At 43.2% G+C, this 10,048-nt stretch overlaps 1 protein-coding gene across 1 annotated transcript in view; it reads left to right on the top strand.

Moving 5' to 3' along the window:
* The first annotated feature begins 511 nt into the window (after positions 1-511).
* LOC138978994 (uncharacterized) overlaps positions 512-10,048 on the top strand; it is a 37,671-nt gene continuing 28,134 nt past the window's right edge. Inside the window, exons 1-2 of the mRNA XM_070351841.1 lie at positions 512-553; positions 3,370-3,651. Of these exons, the coding sequence (XP_070207942.1) occupies positions 512-553; positions 3,370-3,651 (324 nt within the window). The remainder of the gene's footprint in view (positions 554-3,369; positions 3,652-10,048) is intronic.

Consider the following 10,048-nt stretch of genomic DNA (forward strand, 5'->3'; position numbering starts at 1 on the left):
ACGACATCCTAAACATAGGCCTAGAGCTACAGGTAAGTATAGTAAAGGTAAGCATACAACAAGGCACCACAGCGCAGCAAAGCGGCATCTATATTCCATCTCTCCACAAGCGGGCGATAAAGGCCATAACAGCACGTTGGCACCTCCCCCTGCTTTTGACGGGCGCTGTATACTAAGCGCGGGGGGTCCGGGAACCTTGGGTCTGTATGCGATGCAGTGAGCAAACTCAGGCCTGTCAAGAATCGCCCCATTCTCGCTTACCTGAATTTGTTCAGGTGTAACAGGGGGGACAGGTGTGTTCCGCCGCGCGCGGTCGTCGCACCGCGGAAGATGAGCGACGTGGGGTTTGGGAGGGGAGGCGAGGGTTGGGTTGGGGGGGGGGGGGGGGGGGGGAGGGGGATGAGAGATGGGGAGCTATGAAGATTGCATGAACTTGACGAGGATTGGGGAGGGAAGCAATGGAAGGGGGGAGGTGACGAATGAAAACAATTTGAAAGAAACAGGGTTTGCAATGACAGAATTTGATGGAGGAGAGGGCATGCAAAGAGAAAAGGTATACAGTAGGAATACGAGGCAAAAGACAGAGACAGAGTTTGACGAAGAGAGGCTTGGTATTGAAGTTGGGCACAAAACGGGAAATCGGAGGATCAGGGAGGAGAATTAAAAGTGGAAAAGGAGGAAGAGGAAGAGGAGGGGAGGAGGAGGAGGGAGAGGAGGAGGAGGAGGAGGAGAGGGAGAGGACGAGGAGGAGGAGTTTGTTGCGGTTGTTGTTTTTTAACGTCCCTTCAACCGTTATGGCAATGCGGGACCGATGCAAGTTTATTACTGAGGAGGAGGAGGAGGAGGAGGAGGAAGAGGAGGAAGAAGAGGAGGAGGAGGGGGAGGAGGGAGAGGAGGAGGAGGAGGAGGGGGAGGAGGGAGAGGAGGAGGAGGAGGAGGGAGGAGGAGGAGCGAAAGATGAGTAAAATGAAATTTTGGAGACTCCCTGCAGTGAAGTGGAGTGGGGCGCAACATCATAAATAAAACACAAATCGAAGCGGTTAGGCGGAAAACGGGGGAGAGGGGGAGAAGAATTTAAAAACAAAGGAAGGAAAGAAGAGACCTAGAACTTGAAAAGAATGCACAAATAATAGGTAACACCGAACAGTTTTTTCACCTGCAGCAAGCGAGCTCCACGCACGCGTCCAGAATAGAAGATCGGGGAACGAAATGTTTGGGTGTGTAGGTCACACCGTGATAATCCTAGGCCGGGAATGATGCGCTTATCACAGTTTGTCCGTCAATATTTGCCTCGCTGGGGAAAGGAAAAAAAAGGTGGAAAAAGATTGTGCGTGGGGTGCCTGATGTTAGGAGTGCGATGTAATGTTTTATAGGCCACGATAAGTGATGTCAATGATTACACCCCTTTCTCCTCTTGCTCTGTCGAGTCCCTGCAAAAAGTAAATGAACGAAGAATGGCGTGGAGGACGCGAGAGGGAGGATTGGGTGGGGGAGGGGGAGTGGTGGGGGGGGGGGGGGTAGGGGGGAGTTGGATATCTTCCAATTAGGTTGAGAAATCATTTATTAATGTAAGCAAAATACAATAATAAATAACAAGTCGCGTAAGGCAAAATTACTACATTTAGTCAAGCTGTGGAACTCACAGAATGAAACTGAACGCACTGCATTTTTTCACAATGACCGTAGTCCGCCGCTCGTGCAAAAGGCAGTGAAATTGACGAGCCTGTTTAGCGCGCTAGTGGTTTCGCTGTGCTGCATTGCACGCTTTTCTGTACCTCTCTTCGTTTTAACTTTTTGAGCGTGTTTTTAATCCAAACATATCATATCTATATGTTTTTAGAATCAGGAACAAGACTCCCACAGCTGTGCTGAACTGAAGTCTCTCACCATTGAACACATCCACAACTCCTACTGTTGTGGAGATCGCTAGATACCACTGGAATCGAATGGAAGGATAAGTAGAGGTAACATGCCGAGTCTCAGTGATTATCAAAAATAATGGTCGAAGTTAGCGGATCATGAAAAATGCGAGCTTTAGCGAGCTTTTTCATGACCGCGAACTGAGACCATTATTTTTTATAATCACTGAGACGAGGTGTGTAACCTCTTAATTCCTCCTTTCTTCAGTTATTCAAAGAAAAGAGGAGGTTTTTTGCGAAAGTTTGATCGAATCCTATTCACTCAACCAGTCAACCTGCGCAGGCGATCGATTAATGCCCGGTTGTATAGTTCTGTGCAAATCATTCCATTCTGTTAACACTTCTTGTCAGTTTTCCTATTTTGGACTAAAATCAAGTACACAGATATGCTGTTATTCTGCTGTGGCGGCAAAGGCAGATATTGTGTGTTCTGTATATGTTTTGGTATCGCGTAGGATAATGTTCTTTCGTCAAATGGGACTAGCAGACGAACTTTTGCACCGTGTTCCAACGTTAAAAACTGTATGCAGTTCAGTTTTCTGGGGAAAATAGTGTATGAAACCGCTTTATGTTGTTTAAATTGATGAGATGTGTGCATTTGGTTGCGTGTGATCTGTTTATTAAATGAAATATTGTTGAAAACTGACCGTCGGATTGCAGTCTGTTGTCGAAGAAACTGAGTGAAAAGAAGGGGAACTACTCTTGTCGCTAGACAAAGTATGAGTTACTTGCCTTGCGGGAAATTGCTTGTGATGAACGTTTGAGCACGGCAAATCTAGATTCAGAAAACAACCGAACTCATGGATTTTATATGAAGATTCATGTGGTCAGGCCTGTAGTTGTTAATTTAAATGCGGTATGTTTGTATTGTTTGCTCCAGAGATGTATACTTCGTACGTTAGAGCGTTCGGAACTTTTCAGTCGCAAAAAGTAGTACCGAAACAGAACAAATTCTCAACCCATTGCACTATCGAGGATTCAGGCTGTTGCTGGGTCGTTATTTGTTTGGTTGCTGGGTCATTATCGAAAAATAACTACCCCTACAAGTTTACAGAGGTAAAGAAGCAGAGGGGGGAATAAAGAACATTATGGAACTTACTTTGATTAAGTGCGCAGTCACTCATGACGTAAGCGTAGACGCTCATCGGACAGACGGAACTATGTAGATCTAACCAGATTAGTGTCGATGTTTCCCGAATATTCTCGTATGTCCATTAACTATATAAGTAGGGCTGCGCACACGTATTGTTGTTCTTTACCAGTCTTGCACTTGTTCTTTCTTATACTGTGCTGAGAGATATTGTCACCGTTGTTCCAGCTGTTAATAAATCTACAGAACCTACGCAACTCGTTGTGTCTCCTTTGCGACTGAGAGTGGCGAAAGGAAAAACACGACACCTACCCCCAACGCCAATGGACTCATGTATACACTGACGGATCTGCCGACCAGGCTGTCAGAAGTGGTGGTGCCGGAATCTACATAAAGTACCCAGGAGGTCGAGAAGAAGAACACATCTCCCTCGCTACCGGCCTCTACTCCACCAACTTCAAGGCTGAAGCAGTAGCGCTCCAGAAAGGTGCAGCCCACATTGAGCACAGTCCACTCTCCTCCAACAACGTTGTGTTCTTCAGCGACGCAAAGTCAGTCCTGCAGGCCTTAGACACTGCCAGAGACAAAGAACTGAATGACCTGTCATCCGCCTTGACCTCCCTGTGCAGAGCCCACACAGTCGTGCTGCAATGGGTCCCCTCTCACTGCAACATACTAGGCAACGAAGCCGCAGATACTCTGGCAAAGGAGGGCACTACGAAGGACCAGAATGACAGATCAACCACCTTCAAAGAAGCCAAGACCATCATCAAGGCCAAGCAACACAAAAAGTGGTTGCAGCAGCACCCACACAACAACAAAAACGACGCCTTTCACCTGCTCACAAGGTCTGAGCAGGTCCTCATATTGAGGCTGCGGACAGGCCACAACCGAATGAACCACCACCTTTTCACCAAGTTCAGAATTGGCCAGTCAGACCAGTGCCCTTGTCAAACAGGTAGCATGTCAACGAAACACCTGCTGCAGACTTGCCCACTACACGATGGCCTCAGGAGCCAGATCTGGGCGGAGGCGACCACGGTGCAAGGGAAGCTCTATGGCAGTCTGGACGACCTACAGCGCACGGCAACATTTGCGCGGGGAACCGGCGTTTCCATCTGAGTGATCGACAAGAAGAAGAAGAAGAAGAAGAAGAAGAATCAGGAACCGACAAGGAATAAGATGAAATTGGTTTTAAATCCATTTCAAAAATTTAATTTTAATCATAATTTTTATATTTTTAATTTTCAGAGCTTGTTTTTAATCCGAATATAACACATTTATATGTTTCTTGAATCAGAACATGATGAAGAATAAAATGAACGTAATTTTGGATCGTTTTATAAGAAAATAATTTTAATTACAATTTTCAGATTTTTAATGACCAAAGTCATCAATTAATTGTTAAACCTCCAAGCTGAAATGCAATACTAAAGTCCGGCCTTTGTCAAAGATTGCTTGGCCAAAATGTCAATCAATTTTATTGAAAAATGAGGGTGTGACAGTGCCGCCTCAACTTTTACAAAAACCGGATATGACGTCATCAAAGACATTTATCAAAAAAATGAAAAAACGCATCTGGGTATATCATACCCTGGAACCATCATGTAAAATGTCATAAAGATCGGTCCAGTAGTTTACTCTGAATCGCTCTACACACACACACACACACACACACACACACACACACACACACACACACACACACACACACACACACACACACACACACATACACACACACACATACACCACGACCCTCGTCTCGATTCCCCCTCTATGTTAAAACATTTTTGTCAAAACTTGACTAAATGTAAAAAGGACCAGCTGGCTGGCTGGCTTGCTGGCTGAGTGGATGTTTGTCTGGCTGTCTGGCTGTCTGTCTGTCTGTCTGTCTGTCTGTCTGTCTGTCTGTCTGTCTGTCTGTGTCAAATTTAAAAAAAGTTAGTGCGTCTGCTTGCGCGCACGTGCAGATAAAAAGGCATTTGGGTATGAGAGAGAAAGAGCGAAAAAGAGAGAGAGAGAGAGAGAGAGAGAGAGAGAGAGAGAGAGAGAGAGAGAGAGAGAGAGAGAGAGATGAAGCCGGAGGGAGCGTGGTGGGGGGCGGGGCACACAGGCATATATACGTATACAGCCGGAAGAGACCGAAGTACATGAAAAACACGTCCTATACATATCCTTGTCAGGCACAGTTATCCTAGCATCGTGAGTTTGATATTTGACTACAACCACAGCGTATATATGATATTAACAGCTATTGTGTTTTCAGTGTAGCAATAGGGTCCGATATTTAGACGAGACAAGTATATCAATCAATCAATCAATATGAGGCTTATATCGCGCGTATTCCGTGGGTACAGTTCTAAGCGCAGGGATTTTTTATTTTTTTTTATTTTTTTTTGCCGACGAGTCGAAGACGAGTCGCATTATACTTGTTCGAGTCTAAATATCGGATCCTATTGCTACGCTGAAAATACAATAGCGATTATATAGCTGTTCTGACCTTTATTTGTTGTTCCAAACTTACCAAATGACAGTTTTTGCGTCGATGCGTTGATCTCAGGTTTTGATAGCAGACGCCGTTTCTTATGCGCTTTAGTTTTGCGCAGGCGCCACACTGACTTTGGAAAAAAACCTCGATTTGACAACACAGCTGTTAAACAGCTTTTTATTAGTTCATTCGTATACAACAAAAAGAAGTTTGAGTTTTGACTAAATGTTTTAACATAGAGGGGGGAATCGAGACGAGGGTCGTGGTGTATGTGTCTGTCTGTCTGTCTGTCTGTGTGTGTGTGTAGAGCGATTCAGACTAAACTACTGGACCGATCTTTATGAAATTTGATATGAGAGTTCCTGGGTATGATATCCTCAGACGTTTTTTTCATTTTTTTTGATAAATGTCTTTGATGACGTCATATCCGGCTTTTCGTGAAAGTTGAGGCGGCACTGTCACGCTCTCATTTTTCAACGAACTTGGTTGAAATTTTGGTCAAGTAATCTCCGACGAAGCCCGGACTTCGGTATTGCATTTCAGCTTGGTGGCCTAAAAAATTAATTAATGACTTTGGTCATTAAAAATCTGAAAATTGTAAAAAAAAATATTTTTTTTATAAAACGATCCAAATTTACGTTCATCTTATTCTGCATCATTTTCTGATTCCAAAAACATATAAATATGTTATATTTGGATTAAAAACAAGCTCTGAAAATTAAAAATATAAAAATTATGATCAAAATTAAATTTTCGAAATCAATTTAAAAACACTTTCATCTTATTCCTTGTCGGTTCCTGATTCCAAAAACATATAGATATGATATGTTTGGATTGAAAACACGCTCAGAAAGTTAAAACGAAGAGAGGTACAGAAAAGCGTGCTATCCTTCTCAGCGCAACTACTTCCCCGCTCTTCTTGTCAATTTCACTGCCTTTGCCATGAGCGGTGGACTGACGATGCTACGAGTATACGGTCTTGCTGCGTTGCATTGCGTTCAGTTTCATTCTGTGAGTTCGACAGCTACTTGACTAAATGTTGTATTTTCGCCTTACGCGACTTGTTTTAATTTTGAACAAGACTACTTATGAAGAAGACCAAAACACAACATCAACGGAAAACTAGAAACAACTGAAGAACTAGGATGCAACAAGGGGAGGAAAAGAGAACAGCTAATCCGTACAAAGCGAGCAGACGGCCGCGACGTTTTCAATTTGGGTGAATGGCATTTATACTTGTCTCGTCATGAAGCGAATTTTTCAACCTCAGTTATAAACGACTACATGAATGTTAGTGCCATGGGTTGTACATCAATACTTCAGAGGGGAAGTGGGGTATTTAGTGTGGAGTTACGAGATAAGAAAAGCCGAATGCGAAAGTTAATTTGTGTCAGTCGCCAACTGTGAACTAAGCTCACAGGCACACTGAAAACGGCTGTTCCGTTTTACTCCCCTGTTTGTACTACATCTTTCGACTTTGGGAATTTTGTGGTGTTTAGGGACAGAAAATAATAGGTTTAGTCCTGTTTCATCGGGAAGTTAGCAGAAAAGGGTATGCTATCGACATTTGTAAAGCTGAAAAACATTCCCGAGAAGAATTTCAAGTTGTCAGTGTATGTATGCTGTTGTCGATCAGTGAAACATCGTGTGGTACAGATGGATAAACCGGAACCATGCGTCTTTGTTATTGCCAATAATTATGCTTTTGGATATTGGCAAAAATGACCGACTTCCGTAGCATTATGCTTTGATGATCGGAAGAGACCATCCAATCACAGCCCCCGAATTCCCCCACGTGTCCATCAGAATAGCTATATATATTTATATATATAATTTTACATATAATTTTCTCTTTCATTTTCCTACATTCGTGGTATATGACAAGATACCACTAAAATTATGTTCAACACAAACAAAAATAATATACTAATATTGTTGTACCTTACTTTATTCCCATTGCATCAGTCCCGCAAAACACCCGCTTAAGTCAAATATATTGTGAACCACCCCGATCGGGTGACATATATCTCTATCAAATGATCATACTCCAAACCGTCTCCCCTCGTGTGCATTTCGTACGGCATCACAAATAAAGAAACGCGACCCGCGCAGGTGACAATAAGACCTCCCTTAATGTCCGCAGAGGGATTATGGGACAATCTCCCGAAATAAAACCCACCAGAACAGGACATAGTTTATTAGTCATATCATACACCTGCACTGCCTTCGTGTAAGGTTGCAAAAAGCATTCTTGTAAACGCGGCAATCATTGTATTATTGGACAATTTATTTCTCTCGACGCATATTTATGCTCTCTGCGGTATTGTTTGCTGGGTTTGACACGATAATACCCTCGTCATATTATCCTCGATGTCAGGTCATGGGAATATGGTTTTTATTGCTTTTCATCTGAACATAACTCGAGTAAATTCCGCGGAAGATTGCAAGAATTCACAGTCGAAAATATTGACGCAGCAGTGAACGTGTGTATGTGGTTTTGCTCAGTCTTTGCAAAGCCCAGGGACGACTTAACACTTTAAGGCAATCTGATATTTAAAAAAGTCCCCTGTTTGACATTCTTCTTCATGTCCCTGTGCCATTTGTCATACTAAAATTGTCTTTTGTTGTGCAAACACCTGTCTGTTTGACGCCCTGTTCCTGCACTTTAATAGATTGTTTGTAACACCTCGGTCACTCAGTTAAGCTTTCATTCACCAAATTCTGTGTTTTGTTTTGTTTGTTTTTGTTTGTTTTATTTGTTTTGTTTGTTTGTTTGTTTGTTTGTTTGTTTGTTTGTTTGTTTGTTTGTTTGTTTGTTTGTTTGTTTTTCAGCAAAATTTACTGAAATGTTACCGTGGATAGAAGCAAAAGAAAATAACAAGACCTTTGACACACAAGCAAAAATACGTGTAAGTGTTGAGATCTCAGTTACATCAAACTCATGAAACTGAATCCAAACTCTACGTGATAATGAACGAGACGGTGCTTTGGGGGGAAAAAGTTGAGGGAGTTGTTTTGTTGTCATTGCTATTTGGCTCCAGGATACTACTAAATCTACATTTAGTTATTACACAGACTTGATCAATTACTTCACATACCACACCACCAATCCCCAACCCCTTTCACGCTCCCCCTCCCCCCCCCCCCCCCTCCTCACTTACAACAACATGATTGTATAAATGACCAGCTTTTGTGTAAGTCCGACCCAAAACGTTATTCAACAGCTTTGCCATCTCAAGTGTATAAACATGTGTGCACTCGGATCCGTTTCAGCGAAGGATCATTTCATGCCATTGATTAGCTGTGTGGTCAAAAAAAAGAAGTCGCTTTGATGCGGCACACAAAGAAATGACGTGACAAGTTGTGTTGTCAGGGTCAGTTCAGTTTCTGATAGTGGCATCCAGTGCTGAAGAATAATACAGTGGATCCCCTCTCGGTTTAAGACATAGACAATTCTGAGAAAGTAAGGTCTTATAAAGGAGGAAGTCTTAGAATGGAGGTAAAAGTACATAGGTTATGAACAGAAAACCCCACCGGCACGGTTGGCCTAGTGGTAAGGCGTCCGCCCCGTGATCGGGAGGTCGTGGGTTCGAACCCCGGCCGGGTCATACCTAAGACTTTAAAATTGGCAATCTAGTGGCTGCTCCGCCTGGCGTCTGGCATTATGGGGTTAGTGCTAGGACTGGTTGGTCCGGTGTCAGAATAATGTGACTGGGTGAGACATGAAGCCTGTGCTGCGACTTCTGTCTTGTGTGTGGCGCACGTTATATGTCAAAGCAGCACCGCCCTGATATGGCCCTACGTGGTCGGCTGGGCGTTAAGCAAACAAACACAAACACAAACAGAAAACCTGCGAAAAGAGAGTCTTAAAAGGGAGGGAATCTTTAATTGAGAATCTTAAATGAGGGGGAGGGGGGTTCCACTGTGTATGCTATAACACTGATTAGAACAAGGCGGAGTTTGACTCTCACATCCTAGGAGATAACAATGCTACACAGGTTACAGCTGCACAAGGGATGATCAAATATATAGTGATGAAAACAGACGACACTCTTATCATATCTTCCAAAAGCAAATTTCTCGCTTGAATTAAGACAATTATTGTTATCGCAAATACGCCTCCAGGCGTGACGAAAGGGGCAGAAATATGATAATGTTGCATTGCGGGGTGAAGATAGATCAGATATTGTATTTCACAAGCAGAGTGTTGTGTTCCAGCACTAAACTTCCAGGCAATGGTATATAACCGAGTTGCTGCGTGTTGCCTAAAATAATATTACTGCACGGCTCCGATTTCAAAGTTGTTTTGCAACCCGAGCAAGCAAGCAATCCCTGGGGATTTCGGGGTTAGAGGTCAAGGGTCGAAGTTTTGACAAATTTATGACTGCACAATTAATACCACTGGGGTTTGCTTACAATAGTTCCGCGGTGTCCCGAAACCCGACAAGTTCCACAATGAACAAATTTGACCATTGTGAAAAGGGTGTATAATTCCACATGTGTCTTCAGAGCATGACAACTGTCACATAGTCCGCACGTGTGGCTTTT

This window comes from Littorina saxatilis, linkage group LG1 (genome assembly GCF_037325665.1).
Source record: "Littorina saxatilis isolate snail1 linkage group LG1, US_GU_Lsax_2.0, whole genome shotgun sequence".
In the NCBI taxonomy this organism is placed as follows: Eukaryota; Metazoa; Mollusca; class Gastropoda; order Littorinimorpha; family Littorinidae; genus Littorina; species Littorina saxatilis.